Consider the following 18484-nt stretch of genomic DNA (forward strand, 5'->3'; position numbering starts at 1 on the left):
TATATATATATATATATATATATATATAGCCATTCTTTTATTTTTTGTACATTTTACATTTGTTTGAGAATAAGTTTGAAACAAAATGTTGTAAAATATTATATATCTAACCATGTCGTACTTGAAAATAGATGAGAAAGATTCTTTCCTACCACCAAATTCTTTATCAATTTCTATCAAGAAGGTGGAATAGAAGACTTGTCAATATATAAATATGGCACAGTAAGCAACCACGGACCCTACACATCAGCTCCTTTCTCGATCAACTCAGACAGCTCCACTGATTGAGATTGCGTCTACCTTAAAAACAGACAGCATACTAGTGCAACTAATGAGAAATAGGTCGCAGTAATTGTTTCAAGAATACCACTTTCAGTTCAGATAATTTTTCGAACTCAAATTGGAGAGATTGAAGTATTGAACCCCCTTTGTACCATCTCGACATCTCGTTGCAAATCACAGGGTCAGCCACTGGGAGAAAGTCTAGGAGAGAAGTCCACCAGGGTTGTCTGGACTTGAATTTGGGTTTTCACATAAGTTAAACAAACCGTACATAATTGCATTTCAGTGATATCCCTCTAAGTCGCTCTAAATTGAAGATGCTCCAGTGGAAGAAAAAAATGGCAACAAGCTATTATTCAACAGTAAAATATAACACCACCAAGGGGAAAAGCCCCAAAACAATACCAAATTCATGAAAAGAAAACGTGATTAGCTTTTATTATCTCAAAACACATCAACAATCGGCATCCCATAAGAACAATTCCACGAACCACAATTCCTCAACATTTTTACAGCGTCAAAAACAGAGAAAATAAAAACGGGGTCCAATATTCACAAGCTCAGTTTCGTCAAACAGGGGTTGTAATCCCAGATCGTTCAAAAATCATCTACCTCGTATTGTTACAAAGTATACAGTTCAAGATCCTGGAACAAGCATACCTCAAACGTGGAAATATTCCACCAGTATGAGAACTCGACTCCCTCCAGATATCCTCCATCGTCTCCACAAACAGATTCAAGCTTCTGACCGGAGGGATGTAAAGGGTCAAAGGGACGGCAGAAAACGCCACGGCGAAGAACATATGCAACATCTTCGAACCCAACCACAATTGACCAAGTGGGCTTGTGAAAGAAACAATCTTTTTTAGTGGGATTGCTCTTGATTCGTGAAAGAAACTGAGACAGAGGGGCTCGCTCCTTGATTTGGAAATTATGGAGTGGGTTGATTTTAGAATGATGTGGTGGGATTGGGGAAGGCCAGCTTAGATTTCACAACTTAATTAAAACTCATTTATTGGTATTTTATTTAGGTGAATATTTCATTTAATAACATCGTTTTATTAGGATAACAAAGGGCCCTCGGAGGTCTACCCCGTGATCTCCACAGCTGCTGCTTTCTGTAAAGTCCTTGTATCTTTCTATTTTCATTTAAATTCTTCATATTTATTCGGAATAATTATAGGTTGTGTTTAGATTTATAGATTTAGATATGTGAGACGATTGTATTTGAAATAGATATATTTTAAATAGTTAAATTGAATAGTAGATTTGAAATTGAAACATTAAAAAAAATTCAATTAACATAAGATATTCCAAATTCTTCATATGAACTTGGAACCAATAGATACAATTTTAAAATCTCAAAATGTAACCGAATAAATAGTTGTCAAAAAAGTTCAAATATATTAACATAAAGCATCACATTTAATCTGAAAAGATTATATCGAAATATACTTATGAAAAAGTTTAATCAATCAACAATAAATCCATATTCTAAGAAAAAACTATGTTGTAATTATTTTCCAAAGATCTCATTTTTAGTTGTATCAAAATTAGAAATCCAAGCTGAAAACTCGTTCAAAATATGTTATCAAAGATGTGTCATCTGCATGTGATTCTTTTTAGAGTTTTTTAGTTCTTCACAGTGTCAGATAGACACTTGTCTACCAGATGTCTATTGTATATATGCACACGTGTTTAGATTACAAGGTTTCAATGTTTTTTTTTTTAAATTCTTCTACAGATATTTTATATTAGTATAGAAATAAATAAAAAATGGGCAGAATTTTGGGTCAAACTTATTTAATAATTCAGTTCCATTATTCTCGTTTAATATTGGGGAATTAAGCCAATTTTAGTAGTTTAGCCCAAAATTTTATATTAGTCATAATATTGAGGAAACTAATGGATTTTTTTTGTTTCTTCTCTGAAAAATATGCAATTTTTTCTATTTGCGTTAATTATTTTAGAGGAATGATTTTGTTTTAATAAAATTTGGATGTGATTTTTTAATTATATGTTTGGATTATTAATAATTTTTTTCATCTTTCCTTTCTTAAAAAAATATTGAGTTGAATAATTTGTAAAAACATTGTTGAAATCATCAAGATTCATATGAAATAATGAGTGTTGACTTAAACTCATACGATGATTAATCGGTTTGGTGGTTTTTATTTGGATATTTTTCTAAATGAATTTGGCGATTTTTTAGTTTGAATTAATTATTGTATCCGGGAAAAATCAACAAAAATAAGGAAAAAATTTGTGTGAGGTGGTCTCACAGGTCGTATTTTGTGAGATGGATTTCTTATTTAGGTCATCAATGAAAAAGTATTACTTCTTAATATCGGTAGGGTTGACCGTCTCACAGATAAAGATTCGTGAGACCGTCTCACAAGAAACATACTCCAAAAATAATATTGAGAATTCGACATAAAAATGGAAACAAATTTCTCCTAGTTTTTTGCTAAACCCCTGCGAACAATTGAAAAAATTGTTCACAGAGCAAAATCGCAGCTTGGAAAGAAAACTGAGAATGGGCCTCACACTGCATGCATCAACTGGGCTAAGCCTGTCTAAAACAAACTTTTGGTCCTCCTAACAAAACCCAGGCCTTTGTTTGTGTGTTAAGTCCAATTCAACTAATCTTTTCACTTATTAGTTTTTGAAATGAAATTATACATAAAAAAAAATTGTGTAAATCTTGAATTCAGATGATTATTTATGCACGGTGAAATATGAAAATCAAGAAATAAATTTTGATCTTTGTCACCCTTCTTCGATAAGATTTAAATTATAGTAAGATGGATTCGATTCACGTATTTCTCAAATACAAAGAAAGTAACACCTTATTAATTGTGATATTTGTCACCCTTATCCAAGACGTAGCCAGAAAAAGTTTCGATCCTGGACTAAAAATTTGTGGGCTAAAATGTGGGCTAAAATTTGTGATATACTCAATGTTATTTTATTTTTTTAATTTGTGGCTAAAATGTGGACTAAAATGAACTAAAATTTTAAAAAAAAAAAAAAAAAAAAAAAACTCAATTCATATTTTTAAATAAACCCAAAAATTAGGCTGGGGTGGCTCCGTCCCTTCGGCCTTATCCATTAAAAAAAGGATGGTCTCATTCATGCGACCAAAGTCGTTTTACACATGACAGATATGAGTGGCTAAAATTAATCATGCTTTATTTCGGATCATTTTGCTTTTTTGTGGTGGATTTTTTAACCAATACAAGAAAAAGAAACTTGGATATTTCCGAGGAATCTATGCAACTTGGCTTTTCTATATTCTTGTTAGCAGCCTCACCTCTTTATATATATATATACCTGAACATCTTAACCATGCAAATATAATTTAAACTGTATTCCATTTATATAATTATTTTTCGTTTGATTGTTGGGAAAAAAAACCTAAGAAGGAGGGTTACAGAGATGGAAAAGCTTGTCAAAATCGTGAATTCGAGCAGCAGTACCCATGGTTCAGATGCGCAAGAAGAAAGGCTCCATAAACTCATCAAAGCAAAGGAAAAGACAGCCAAAATACATGTTTACGTCCAAGATGCTTTAGGAGGGTCGAATCCGACAGTGTGGGAGGTGGCTCGGTCGGTCCAGACCAAGAATTCACCGACGAATTTCGGTCAAGTACGGGTTGTAGATGACCTGGTGACATCCGGAGCTGATCGTAATTCGGAGAAATTGGGTCGAGCTCAAGGGCTTATTTCGTTTTCGGACTTGTGCGAATCGGCCCTGACTATGAACATGACCTTCTATTTCAACGGAGGCGAGCATAAAGGTAGTAGCATTTGTATTGGTGGACGAAATCCGATCAACAACAAGGACCGTGAGCTGCCCATCATTGGTGGGAGTGGAGTTTTTCTGATGGCTAGGGGGTACTCGATTTCGAACACTTTCTCTTTCGATCCGGTCACCAATTATGGTGTTCTGGAGTACACATTTTATGTTGCTTATCCTGATCATCGCGAAGATATTTGTTAGTTGAAATGGTTAAGGAAAATATCGAAAGTGCAATGAACTTGGTCTCTTTTAATTATATATTTTGTAATAATAAGTAAATGCCATGTAAAATAACTCGAGGCGTGTCAAATATGTCTTCCTAGATTTTGGATGTATGCGTTTGGAAGTTTGAATTTGTTTCGCCTTTTTTCTTTCTTATTATTATTATCGAAAGCAATTAGAATAATACTCATTTCGACTCGTGAGACGGTCTCACGAATTTTTATATGTAATACGGTCAATCCTACCGATATTCACAATAAAAAGTAATACTTTTACATTTTTTCATAGATGACTCAAATAAAAGATCTGTCTCACAAAATACGACTCATGAGACCGTCTCAAACAAGTTTTTGTTTTTCAGGTCAATAAAAATGGCTTTTCGCAGCGCGCAAATTCGTTTTCCGCAGCGCACATTGCACGCTGCAAAGTTCAAAGCTGTTGAAAGTTCAAGATTATCCGCGGCGTACATGTGCGCGCTGTTAATCTTATTATCCGCGGCGTGCACATGCACGCCATTAATACTATTATCCGCAGCGTGCAATGTACGCCGTTAATAATCAGTACAAAATCTAATTTTAGCGACCGTTTTAAAATTGCCGTCGCTAAATTTATAGGCGACAGTTTTTAAACGGTCGCTAAGTTTAGCGACGGTTTTAAAACTGTCGATACATTTAGCGACGGGATTTCATAATCCGTCGCTAATCTTTTCGTTAAAATAAAAAAAAATTTACTTTTATAATTTAATAAAATTTTTAAAAAAACTTACAATCTAATAACAATACTCGTGATTTTTAATAATATTTACAAAGTAAGTAAAAATCGAAACGAAAAAGTACACTAAATCGAAATTAAAATCCTAAAATCGAAACTAAAATCTTAAAATCTTGAGAAAAATTCTGAGTGTTGTGAAGAAATGGGAAGGAAATGCGGATATTTATAGACTATTAGCGACGTTTGTATTTAAACCGTCGCTGAAATGCGGATATTTATAGACTATTAGCGACGTTTGTATTTAAACCGTCGCTACTAGCGACGGTTTTATAATAAACTGTCGCCGATGTAAAAATTTACGACGGGTATAAGAAAACTGTCGCTAAATATAGCGACGGTTAATGCTTAATTGTCGCTAAATTTGGCGACGGTTATTTTAAACCGTTGTTAGTTTTAAATCGGCGACGGTTTAGTAAAAACCGTCGCTAATAGCGACGGTATAAAAACTACCGTCGCTAAATTTAAATCGGTGACGGGTAAATAAACCGTCGCTAAATGATGGCGCACCCATTTTCCACGGCGTGCTTATATATGCACGCCGTTAAAAAAAAAGATTTACTATTAACAGCGCACATAAACATGCACGCCGTTAATAATATTATTAACAGCGTGTCTTTATTGTGCGCTGCGAAAATTGCATAAGTTATTAACAGCTCACATATAACTGCACGCTGCGGATATTACTATCCGCAGCGTGCTTTTAATGCACGCTGTTAATAATGTCAAGTGCAATAATATTAACAGCGCACATATGGATACACGCCGTTAAAAGTAATATTCGCAGCGTGCTTTTAATGCACGCTGTTGATGGCGTGTTGTGAAAAATCATTTTTGTTGTAGTGGTTCAAATTCTTTTGTCCTCCGAAACTTGGTAAATTTAAAAAGTGACGAAAGAGCCACGTAGGGTGGCACGAATATTTTGATCATTAGTTTAACTCTAGCAACTTATTAAACCTTGCTGTCAAATTATTGTCTAATCGTGTATGGTTCTGCTTATATTTAAAAAAAGCCTAAATATATAATTTATAACATGTTCAATAATCTATAAGCTATTTGAAAATACATATAAATTTTTATTCTAAATAATATCTATATAATTCTTAATATTTTTTGAGCTCGTGGAGTAAATTTTTTATGTTAAATAAAAAAATATGCCAATCAGATTACAATGATTCGGCCAAATATATGAGAAATCAAATCAAGCATATGAGAAAAAGATAACTAAGGTCTCAGTAAGTAAATTGCTATTTTTAAGATTTTTCGATATTTTTTATTGACGCTTTAATTGCATTTTAGTGTAAGTTTCTTTTCTATTTTTTACTTTTCTTTTTTTCAAGAAAGTGAAATTGGGTATTTTATGTGATCTTTTTATATTCGGAAGAATGGAGATAGTAATTAATATTATCCTTTTTACATTCACTGCACCCATGTCATACATAAATATATACATTTTTTTACATGAAACACGAGTAGCCGCCCTCGTTTATATAGTTTTTGATCATGCTAAAATCAAATATCAGGAAAAAATACAAATCAAATTATAAAAAAAAAAAAAAAGAAGGAAAAAGTACAAATCAAATCAAATATTGGCATAAAATGTTAAATGGGCGTAAATTTGCAAAACCAATTTTGGGCCAGTAGGATCGAGTTAAAAAAAATCCAAACATAGAGCTCAAAAAAGATGTGTTGGTTTCAAGTAAACCGTAATAGTTAAGTAATTAGTAATGTATAATAAATTGACCTGAATTCATGAGTATTGGTCAAATATTCACCTATTTCATCGACTCGGATATCAAAATTGTCTTTTTGAATCTACCAATCTTGTGAATATATCTGACAAGTATACACTATTGTGTTTTGAAAAGGAAAATACTATATGAATTATAATGTTAGATACAGTCTCATCGAATTTATTTCATCTTTCAATATATTATCAAAATTAGTCGCTGGATTTGAGTTCAACACTTTGAATCGTCTCATGATTGTATTTTGTTTTATTTTTATTTTTATTTTTATTTTTACTAGTGATGAGACTGGGTGAATCAGGTAAGAATTTGGTGAACGATTTCACCGGGTCGGGTTGATGAGCAGGAGATGATTGTCCGGGCACTTGGACCTACACTTTCAAGAGAGAAAGAACGTTAATGGGCGCCGGAAGATTCTCTGACGTGACCACTCTAACGCTCAAGTCAGTCAACGATTATATGGAGAGTTATATAATAAATGTTGTAGGCAATATGTAAGTGAAAGCTTCGATGCTTAAACAAACCTTATATTTATAGAAAGAAAGTCTCGTCTGGAAACCCGGCTTCTAGCAGCCGGGGGAGATGATGTCTCTGACAGTCATTTACCCAGCTATTATCGAACCGGTTCAAAATTTGTCAGGACCTAACCCATGACCCGAGATCATCTAGTACTCACGATCGGGACCTCCCGAGGTATCAAATAGCATAAATATTTGTGCAATGAATGGAACTCATTATGTCTTAGTACAAAAGCAAAAGCTACTCTCATATTTGATGATCTCAATATTGCCTCTCATCATGATATATATGTGCAAGCCTTCTATCCCAATCTACCGTCTAACTTCAAATCTACTAAAAATAATGTTCACTTGTAATTTTGAAATATTGTAATTTCATCGAAACCGTCGAATTACGGAACTTATGATCGAAAATTAAGTAGAGTAATACATAATTAATCTTTGAAATGTTTCACCCATGCTTGACATTTACTTTTAGTTTTGGAGCACTTAGCAATGATAAAAACGAAACTTTTTGTTGTATTTTCTTTAATGTGAAAGAAAATAGAAGCATGATCAATAATGATGGGAGTAACCTTTCGTCTATTAATTTAAGGCCAAATGGGATTTTACAAAATTGAATATCAGTGGTCAAAAGGGTTAAGTGTTTGAGTTGCTAAATTGTAATTTAATTTAAAATAAGTGAATTATTGGGGAAAGGGATAGAGTTTTAAAGCGTGCTTACTTTGGTATGATTCCCCTTGGCCACATTAAAGGAGATCATTTCGGTGTAAAGCCCCCCATAAATATTAAATATCTAATTGCGTTTATTATTTAATTTTTTTCTTTAATTAAATTTTATGATCTTAAAATAAATTGTCAATAAAAGAGCTATTGCGGCTATTCATTCAAGCGCACTTTTGTTTTCAAAAACACAAAAACTCTTGTGAGACGGTCTCACGGATCAATTTCGTGGGTCGAATATCTTATTTGGGTCATTCATGAAAAAATATTACTTTTTATTGTGAATATGGTTAGGGTTGACCCGTCTCACAGATAAAGATTCGTGAGACAGTCTCACAAAAGACCTACTCTTTCAAATAAATTACTGACGAGTTGATGTCATCATTGTTTGTTTGAGTGAAGTGACATAAACATCTTCGAAGAGATGTGATTCGAACCGCGGAAAAAAATAGATTTCTAGTAAAAAAAAAAAAAAAACAAACAAACAAACTATACACCTATTTCAGACAGACATCTTCCCTCTATATAAATGTCACACGCTCATATATAGTACTGGCCACTTCTACATTAATGGCTAATTACAGAATGGATTCCTTAGAAGATGAAGCATTATTCCGATCCTATCCTTATGCGCTCTACTTCGTTCAAAGCCCCTCAAATGTTTCCCATACCAACACCAACAACAATAACAACGACGAATCGTTTACATATCATGATCACCAATCTCCACTTCCATCTGATCATCGAAACTTGTTGATCAACATCAACCCAATTTACTCGTCGTCTAGAGGATCCACCAACTCGTTTCTTCACGACAAGGATAAGAATTCTGACGAACAAACCCATAAAAATCGTGGCCGATTAGTATTGAAAAATGTGTTCGATGACGATGATGATGATCATGATGAGCTTTTTGGCGATCCGAGGGAGGAAAGGTGGCAGAAATATTTTTCATGGAGGTATTCGGATGCTTGGTGGTGGATTTGTGTGCAGTTGGCTTGGAGGTTTTTGGTGAGTTTGATGATTGCGTTGATCGTTTTCTATGTTGCTGCTAAGCCACCAACATCTCAAGTGTTCGTCAAGGTACGTATAATATGCACTTTATATTTTCCTTTATTTTCTAAAAACATTTTATAGCAAAACACTTGCATGTGTGTGTAAAAATGCAAAACTTTAGATTTCATCTCAAAACTTTTGAACTATATAAATAGGATCCACATTTGAAAATTTTAATTTCTTTAATCGAAAATGCTGGTGTCTCAGACACTATATATATAAGGGCAAAAACTTGTGTGAGATAATCTCACGGGTCGTATTTTATGAGACGGATCTATTATTTGAGTCATCCATAAAAAAAAATTATTTTTTATGCTAATTTTTTATGCTAAGAGTATTACTTTTTATTATGAATATCGATTGGATTGACTCGTCTCACAGATAAATATTTGTGAGACCATCTCACAAGAAATCTACTCACATATAAGTCAGCGTCACATGAATTTTAGAAATTTTTGTAATAAATTTGTCGAGAAGAATCGCAAGTTGCGATTTAAGTAGAATTTAAAGTACAAATGAATATGGGTCAGATTGAAGCCCAATGTATATAGGCCCCAAACAAATTAGAGCCTGTATGGAGAGGGCTCTACATATTAGGCCTCAATCCTATTCCAACTTTTATATTTATAGCCCAATAACACGACTCCTAAAAAGGACTCTTTTTTGCTAAAAAAAAAATAAAGAAAATAAAGAAAAGAAATAACTAATTGTTTACAAGATTTAAGTTGAAACCAATGAATTTAATAATTTTTCTGTTAATTGAGTTTAGTGATGACTAATTTTAATTTGCAGATGGGTGGAATTCACCAGTTCAAATTAGGCGAAGGAGTGGATGCGACTGGTGTCACAACCAAAATACTGAGCTGCAATGCATCAATGGAGTTAACTATAGAAAACAAGTCTAGGATTTTCGGCCTTCACATCCACTCTCCAATTACTAAAATGTTCTTTGGCCATTTCCCTTTTGCAATGTCACAAGTAAGTAAAATTTTCGGGAAAAAATGATTTTCTTGATCCATTAACTTGTTTAATTTTGGGTTTCCGTCCACTAAGTTGTCAAACTACGATTTTGGTATATTAACTTTAATTTTCAACTATTTTGGTCTAATTGTTGACATATATAATATCTACAAGTCAGCAATTTTCAATATCATGCCAGTAGATCATATCAGTATTTTCGATGCCACATCAATAATTTGACTAAACTAAAATAGCTAAAAATTAAAAGTTATTTTACTTACTGAAACTAAATTAACTTTGAAAACTTAGTGTATCAAAACTTAATATTAAACAAATTAATGAAAAAAAAAACATTTTTTTACCTGAAATTTAATTATATTTTGATACTCATTCAATTGGTTTATGAATTACTTTTTCACTTACAATTTTTTTTTGGGGGGTATTATTATATTTCATATTAGGGTGCAGAAATGTATGCTGGTAGTGATGATTCTACAGTTTTCAAGTTATATGTTGGAACTATAAATAAGGCAATGTATGGTGGTGGAAGAAGCATGCAAGACCTGCTTGAGTCCGGAAATGGTTTGCCTATCACTATTAAATTGAGTTTTGTTTCAAGTTTCAATGTGATTTGGGGACTTTTTGAACCAAAATTTCTCCGTGAAGCTCAATGTTTGGTACTTGTACATAATTCATATGACAAGAAAAATAGGACCCAGAAATTTAACAGCAAGTGCACTGTAACTCCATGATATATATATATATATCTGTGTGTGTGTGTGTGTGTGTGTGTGGGAGGGAAAGGGAACCCCGGCCTCAGAAAGAAAAATTTACTTTGTATTGTATTTTTTCTGAGACTATAAGGTTATTTACTTTATTGGGATAATAATATTTTTTGATTATGTAACTTGTACATTTTTCATTTTTTTTCTCATGTTATCAGTCAATTCACGATTTTATTGCACTAACTTTTTTTTTTTAGTCAATTTTTCAATAGAATGCTAATGATGTGCAAGTTAGTAGACTAAAAATTATTAAAATAGTGTGTGGATTAAAATTGTGAAATAATCGATAATATGACAAATATAAATAATAATAAAAAAACGCAAGTTACGAGAACAAAAATATCATTTTCCTAACTTAGACTTGAAAGATGAATCTGTATATTTTTGGGTGTGTTTCTTTATGAAAAAATATAAAGTATACTTTTTTTTTGTTTTCTGCATTTGTGGATGAATATAAAGCAAGATGTAAGATAAGCTTTAAAAATTATGAGTGCATGAAATATTAAACTGCACGAGCTAAAAGGAAATAAGCAGTGAGGAACATTTTATTTTCACATCAACTAAAAGAATATTATACATATTAATTAAAATTTGATCGCGCATGCATTATTATATTTGAAAAGGGGGAATTGTTTTTTCTTCCTTTAATATGTCATATATGTTCTCATAATTAAGTTTTAGTCTTATATCTTTAATTCTTTTTTCAATTTTATAAGTTTTTTGTTTTACAATTTTAGTCATTTTTCATGAAAGTGTTTATATGACGACACTAATAACACGAGCGCCACATATATAAAATTATAATTAATAACTAAAATTACGAAGAAAAAAATTCAAATACAACAAATATGATAATATTAAAAGATCAAATATATTATCAGATTTTCAATTTAATCTTAATTATTGTACTCGAAAAGTAGTAATTGGGAAATTGATTTATATTAGTAAATAATATTGTCATGCTAAATTAATTAGGTACAGCATGAATAGGCGTAACGTACGTACTGTTGCAAATCCAACGTGCCCCATTAACGCAAAAGTTGTCTGAGAAATAAAAGACCCATTGGTGGAATTGTTTTAAGTCAAAAACTTGTGTGAGACGGTCTTACGGGTCGTATTTTGTGAGACGGATCTCTTATTTGGATTATCCATGAAAAAATATTATTTTTTATGCTAAAAGTATTACTTTTTATTGTGAATATCGGTAGGATTGACATGTCTCACAGATAAAGATTCGTGATATCGTCTCACAAGAGACCTACGTACTCTTGTTTTAATTAATTCATCACGACATGCATACTAAATAAAATATATTAATCTATCCAGCAAAATAAAATATATATGCTTGTTAGTTATTCGAATATACTTACCTCAAACAATTAAGACGTTAAATTGTAAAAGATAATCTCAAAGTAAGTGTTTTTAATGTAATAATTACAACAAAATTTCCTTTTTATGAACAGTGAGAGGAAAAAGGTTTGTGTGTCAAATAGAAAAATATATAACTAAGTAAATGTATTTGATCAAGTAGAATAAATTGAGATTGACAAAAAGAAAAAAAAAAGAGAGAGAGAGATGGAGTAATCTAGCAGAAATTGGGATGAATAAAAGGGTGAAAAATAGGGTGTCTTGGCTATTTTTAAAAATATTTAATAAGAAAGACTCTTTTAAAATTTTCAACTTTAAGATGGGTTAGAAAAATGGAATTCCCATTATATTATAACATGTAAAAAAAAAAAAAGGAAAATCAAATTATTACATCACTTTAAATGTGTAGATTATAAAATTTTCATAATTTTATTGACCACTTTAGTCTGTTCAATATAATAATTTAATTTGCTTCGTATTTACGGGAAATGTCCACGGAGTAATGTTTAAATACGTACGGATTTAACAATGCATTTCTTATTGAGAAGTTTTATCATCTCGAAAAACAGAATGAGATCGAGGTTTTGGGGTTTTAGATTTGTTACTACAACTATCTTGCGAACTGCTAAATAGATTTGTGAGTACTTTTCTTCCTTCAAATTANATAATAATAGTTAGCGAAATTGATTTTTATGGTTCATTAACTTGTCAATCTTTTGGTTTTGGTGAATTAACTTTTCGAAATTTGTTATATTAACTTTTAATTTTCGGTTGTTTTGGTCCAATTGTTAACGTGACGATAGCTTGATAAGTCAACACTTTCCAAAATCACGTCATCAATTTTCAGTTCCACATCATGAATTTGATTAAAATAGTCGGAAATTAAAAGTCAGGTGTCAAACAAAAGCTTTGACATATGGTCACAAGTATGGCACATTTTACGGGACTTTCCAAGCTCAACCCTTTTTTTTTTTATTTTTATTTGTTTATCTTCTCTTAATTATTTGTACTAGTACTGATCCAAAAGAGCCGTGAGTGCTACTAGAAACGAATTTATTTGAACAATTTTGGGAGGAAAAGTAGATCGATTAATTCTAGTCATATACGGATATGATAATGCTTTCTCTGTTTCTTTTGTTGACGATAACGAAATATGCATTCATGTACAATAATTGAATAACAAACTTTATAACATTCGGGGCAGTTTAGAACTTGTGAAGGCTGTGCTTTTTTAAGAATCTTGTCCTTTAATATATGGTTGTCTAGGAGATATGCAGTCTGAATTATTTTATCCATTTGCAGAAAATGTGACTTTGATAGTGATAAAATTAGTTTTTTTTTTTTTAAATGTAGGAGATGTTTATAATTACAATTTAATCTCAAATATGAGATTTCGTCTGTTTTGGAAAATTCGACGGATTTAGTTTAGAATGATCATGCATGAGTCATAAGGTTTAATTTATCATATCAAATAATTAAATTACTCTAATTATAAAATTACAAAGGAGACGCTCAAACTCTTTTCCACTTCATTAATAATCGGCTTTTCAATAAATAAATAAAAATTAATTAGGATACATTTTTTGGCTTATTCCTATCCCCTTGAAAATTATATTGTATGTAATTAGTCAATAATTTGTATTGTTTAATTTGTATCCACGGGGCAGAAAATTATTTTAAATAAAAAAATAAAATAAAATTCTTTACAGATCATCTAATTATATATTTTGGACATCATAATCTTATATTTTTTTAAAATAAAATTTGAATTATTAAATTTTTTTCCTGGGAACGTACAAAACAAGTGATAAGATCAGTAGCTATACGTACGGCTAGTACTCCACGTTTTGCTTTATTTTTAATGTCTATAAATGCAGTATAAGGTTTTTTCTGTTCCCGATACATATATATATATACCACTGCTATATATATACGTATGTACGGATGACTTAAATACGCCATGCAATATCTTCCAAGACAAATGTCGATGCCTTTCTTTCTTCTTTTGACAGCGAACATCGATGTTTTCGAGGTCATGCATATAACAACGAACAATCGTTTTACACATGCAGTACTGGAGCTAGCTTCAAAATATTGGTGACTTAGCTCTGTCCGGAATTCATGTCTCAGGATACTGAGGGGATTCCACCACCAGGAGGAAACTGGAGAATACCCATTTCGGTTTTCTTCAAAGATGCCAAGTAAAGTTTTATCTTATATTTATATATAGGACTTGGCTAACGTAACGTCGTCCCATGAAATCAAATGTTTTGTTAAGACTTTTGATTATACATGCATTTTCTTGATGTCCGGATTTTAGGTTTGTTTTCAAACGAGATGATATCGGAATGGAGATTTTACGCATTGCACTCCCTGCTGCCATGGCATTAGCCGCTGATCCGATTGCATCATTGATCGATACAGCGTTTATCGGTCATTTAGGTAACGTTTTGCTTCATTGTATGTATATATATATATGCTATTTATGAAGCAATGCCATTGTTGTGTTGTGCTCATTGGAGTGAGCACCGTATTTTGATATTATTTAACTTATAAATAGAGAAGGACCGGGGGATTCCGGGGTGATTTGGTGAATTTTTTAAAGAGATCATTTATAATTGGCAGTTTGAGAATGAAACGTTTGTTCAAGAATTTATCGCAGTATATTCTTAATAGCATGGAAGCATATGTTTTCAAGAAAATAATTTTCTTTGTCTCTTGATCATGTACAGGAAACGTTTTCTTTCCTTACAAAAAAAAAAACAGATTCTGCTAGCTAGGATAATAAAAATTGATTGGAAATATACATTTGCAGGTCCAGTGGAAACAGCTGCTGTGGGAGTTTCAATAGCTATATTCAATCAAGCTTCCAAGATTACCATATTCCCACTTGTTAGTATCACCACCTCTTTCGTTGCTGAAGAAGACACCGTCCGAAGAATCGCCGATATACAAGATAAAAAAGGAGACGATCTGGAAAAGGGTTCTGGTAACAATAAGGATACGCATTCAAACACACTCATGCCACCGGACAACAATGATATGTTAGAAAACATAGAGATGGGTGAAACTACTGATCATGATCTTGACTTGGAAAATGGTATACAAATCTTGATTCTCGTCTAGGTTTTCCTTTCTAACACACTCACATGAATCACACAGCGGGGTTATTTAACTTGAACTTAAGACTTAACCCGAGATTTATGATGATTATAGCTAATATTTTTCCCTTTGGGCAGATTTCGTTACATGTAAGTCTGTTGATGCTCCTAGCATCGGTTCAAATAAAGGGAAAACGAAAATCGAACGTCGGCACATCCCTTCTGCATCTACGGCACTAGTTCTTGGTGGCATTCTTGGACTTCTTCAGACCACATTCCTTATTTGTTTGGCAGAACCATTTTTAAGCGTAATGGGAGTGAAATCAGTGAGTATCCAAGATACTTATATTCGAAAAAGCCAATTATATTGCTGCCTATTTTATTAGGACATATCACATTAAAAGGAAACATAACATTACTATATATTAATCTCCAGGGATCTCCTATGCTAACCCCGGCGCACAAGTATTTAACAATAAGATCACTCGGGGCACCAGCGGTTCTCCTCTCTTTAGCCATGCAAGGAGTCTTTCGAGGTTTCAAGGACACTAAAACTCCTCTCTATGCCATCGGTAAGACTCTATCTTTTGGTATGTATTTTAAATTTTTACGTGAAATCAAGAGTTAATTGAACTTTGGCAAACCAATGGGTTCCCTACTTTAATTATTACTTTAGCCGATCGACCAGCATCTGTTTATTTCTCTCTCTTTTTTTCGATAATGCACTCGAGTATAAAAATAAATTGCGGTTGAACTTTATGACCATAAACAGCTGCTGGAGATTTAACAAATATAATTTTGGATCCCATATTTATATTTGCTTGCCGGCTCGGTGTTTCTGGTGCAGCCATTGCTCATGTTCTTTCACAGTAAGTTCGTTATACATTTATTAAATCATCCCCAACATTTTATTACACTTGGTTTTATTTCATAAATCCAACTATCCAAGGAAGGTTTATCATGTACTCTATCATGAGATATGTTGCTCGTATCGATCTACTCGGTGGGCAAAACATGTGATGAACATCTACTTGATGTATATAATTATATATGTAATACCAATTAGTATAAAATTTGAAATGTCCACTCAAATATTTATCAGGTACTTGATCTCCTTCATACTCTATATCAAATTAATGAAACAAGTGGATCTGCTACCTCCAAGTCTCAAGGATTTGCAATTGAAAAGATTTCTCAAGAATGGCAAGTACTTCCCTTCGCACGTTGCCCGTTTAATTCTCTAAATATCATTTGCAATAATCAAGAGTAAGATCAGAGGTTTAGACAGAGACATGGCGACAATGGTTATGAAACAAAACTAATAAAACAAACTTTGGAAAGCATGCAAAAAAGCCCGTTAGTCAACTTAGAGAGTCGATGGTCACTACCCGTTATCTATTATCTCTAATCCAACACGAAATGTAGCTCACATATTAGACAATCCTTAAATTTATCATGTCTTATATTATATAATATTTACTTTGTGCTCCATATTTCTTGGCTGAACATTTCCCCGATAACAGGTCTTCTTTTACTGGCAAGAGTTATTGCTGTGACAATATGTGTGACTTTAGCAGCATCGATGGCTGCAAGACTTGGTGCTACATCTATGGCTGCATTTCAAATATGCCTGCAGGTTTGGATGACTTCTTCACTTCTTGCTGATGGCTTAGCTGTGGCTGGACAGGTATGTATCCAAAACCATAAATATATATGTTTCTTTTAAATAATTCATATTAACCTAGGTTTCCACGCATCCGAATAATTAACGCTCCAATCTTTATAACAAGACTACAAGAGGATTAATGTAGTTGCACCTCTCTAATTTGTAGGCAATTCTTGCTTGTGCATTTGCTGAGAAAGATTATCAGAAAGCAACAGCAGCAGCAGCCAGAATATTACAGGTATAGTTCAACTATCCATGAACGGAACGTTGAGGGAAAAAATAAACAAGTATTTGATAAGTTCGTTCGTGTTTTCAGATGGGATTTGTTCTAGGACTAGGACTTGCTGTCTTTGTTGGACTTGGTCTCGAATTCGGATCAGGGATATTTACCAAGGACAAAAGCGTAATTCGCATAATTACCATAGGCATGCCGGTATGGATCACTCATCAAACATTTGCACTATTTTCTTCATACACTTGTCAAAGTAGTAAAACTTCCCATCTTCTTTATGAACAGTTTGTAGCAGCTACGCAGCCTATAAATTCGTTGGCGTTCGTTTTCGATGGCATAAACTTTGGAGCATCTGATTTTGCATACTCTGCATACTCCATGGTAAGTAAACTTAACGTAACATCATAAAATATGAAATCAAACAGAGCAAATTCTCTATTAATTTTGAATTTTTTTCAAAAAAAAAATGGATATTCAGGTTGTGGTGTCCATCATAAGCATTGGATCATTGTTTGTTCTGTCAAAAATTGATGGGTTTGTTGGAATTTGGTATGCTTTAACCATTTACATGGCACTCAGAACATTTGCTGGCGTTTGGAGGTGATTTGATTTGATTTGATTTCTCTTGAATGAAATAAATTTAAAAAAAAAATCAATGAAAAAAATAACATTGTTTTAGTAAATTAAAAAACAACGTACTATAAAAACAAAGAACTACGATTAATTTTCAGTTTTTAATGGTTATGCTCTATATTTGCAGGATGGGAACGGGAACAGGACCATGGAAATTTCTTAGGAGTCGGTTGCTCCCTTAGAATACGTACATGTGAAATAATGTTGTTATGATAAAACTGAGCACTGGTGGATAAGAGTAAGGCTACGTAGAATAACTGCTCTATACAAGTATGATTTTATTTTAATTTGATCATGTGAGATGAAACACGTCCATTTCAACTTTAGGATGGACATTTTGATTATGGATCAAGAGATGCATATGAATTATTATATATAGTTTTTTGAAATAAAATATTTCTTTTAATTTATCTGTAAATTGAATGCAGACTCTGCAGCTCGATTTTCATAACTTAAAACAAACAAAAAATATCACGACTTTTCTCTCTTTTCTTCGTTTATTATCATATAGAACCTATTATTTTTTCTTTATCATTTCTTTCTTTTTTAAAAAAATACAACCATATAATTCAATATACATAATAAACAACCACCGAACCAATAGAAATTCAAAGCAAAGAC

At 32.5% G+C, this 18484-nt stretch overlaps 5 protein-coding genes across 6 annotated transcripts in view; 3 read left to right on the forward strand and 2 right to left on the reverse strand.

Annotated features, from left to right (window-relative positions):
- Nucleotides 1-18484, reverse strand: part of LOC140963260 (uncharacterized) — a 41950-nt gene that overhangs the window by 12621 nt on the left and 10845 nt on the right. The window lies entirely within an intron of this gene.
- On the reverse strand, nt 696-1297 carry LOC140962315 (uncharacterized). Its single transcript, XM_073421181.1, has one exon. The coding sequence runs from the start codon at nt 1092-1094 to the stop codon at nt 891-893; it is 204 nt and encodes a 67-aa protein (XP_073277282.1). The 5' UTR covers nt 1095-1297; the 3' UTR covers nt 696-890.
- LOC140963113 (dirigent protein 22-like) lies at nt 3614-4459 on the forward strand. The gene has a single exon (XM_073422352.1). It carries the CDS (start codon nt 3721-3723, stop codon nt 4282-4284), a length of 564 nt encoding a protein of 187 aa, XP_073278453.1. The 5' UTR covers nt 3614-3720; the 3' UTR covers nt 4285-4459.
- Nucleotides 8620-10908, forward strand: LOC140963494 (uncharacterized). Its single transcript, XM_073422840.1, has 3 exons — nt 8620-9145; nt 9911-10096; nt 10540-10908. Exons 1-3 carry the CDS (start codon nt 8633-8635, stop codon nt 10828-10830), a joined length of 990 nt encoding a protein of 329 aa, XP_073278941.1. The 5' UTR covers nt 8620-8632; the 3' UTR covers nt 10831-10908.
- LOC140963180 (protein DETOXIFICATION 43-like) lies at nt 14156-18242 on the forward strand. 2 transcript variants are annotated; one of them, XM_073422451.1, is made up of 13 exons: nt 14156-14432; nt 14552-14673; nt 15047-15331; nt 15471-15658; nt 15769-15904; nt 16105-16201; nt 16435-16535; nt 16856-17019; nt 17165-17236; nt 17315-17431; nt 17516-17611; nt 17709-17830; nt 17991-18242. In XM_073422451.1, the coding sequence occupies exons 1-13, from the start codon at nt 14353-14355 to the stop codon at nt 18043-18045; spliced, it is 1635 nt and encodes a 544-aa protein (XP_073278552.1). In that variant the 5' UTR covers nt 14156-14352; the 3' UTR covers nt 18046-18242. The 2 variants fall into 2 exon arrangements, with proteins under 2 accessions (XP_073278552.1, XP_073278553.1); XM_073422452.1 differs by lacking the exon at nt 17709-17830 and having other exon boundaries at nt 17991-18241.

This window comes from Primulina huaijiensis, chromosome 17, assembly GCF_012295235.1.
Source record: "Primulina huaijiensis isolate GDHJ02 chromosome 17, ASM1229523v2, whole genome shotgun sequence".
NCBI lineage: Eukaryota > Viridiplantae > Streptophyta > Magnoliopsida > Lamiales > Gesneriaceae > Primulina > Primulina huaijiensis.

Coding starts and splice junctions, on each gene's coding strand:
- LOC140962315 (XM_073421181.1), bottom strand. CDS start 1,094: ATGTTGCATATGTTCTTCGCCGTGGCGTTTTCTGCCGTCCCTTTGACC.
- LOC140963113 (XM_073422352.1), top strand. CDS start 3,721: ATGGAAAAGCTTGTCAAAATCGTGAATTCGAGCAGCAGTACCCATGGT.
- LOC140963494 (XM_073422840.1), top strand. CDS start 8,633: ATGGCTAATTACAGAATGGATTCCTTAGAAGATGAAGCATTATTCCGA. Junction 9,146..9,910: donor CATCTCAAGTGTTCGTCAAG/GTACGTATAATA, acceptor TTTAATTTGCAG/ATGGGTGGAATTCACCAGTT. Junction 10,097..10,539: donor TCCCTTTTGCAATGTCACAA/GTAAGTAAAATT, acceptor ATTTCATATTAG/GGTGCAGAAATGTATGCTGG.
- LOC140963180 (XM_073422451.1), top strand. CDS start 14,353: ATGTCTCAGGATACTGAGGGGATTCCACCACCAGGAGGAAACTGGAGA. Junction 17,020..17,164: donor GCTTAGCTGTGGCTGGACAG/GTATGTATCCAA, acceptor TCTAATTTGTAG/GCAATTCTTGCTTGTGCATT. Junction 17,237..17,314: donor CAGCAGCCAGAATATTACAG/GTATAGTTCAAC, acceptor TCGTGTTTTCAG/ATGGGATTTGTTCTAGGACT.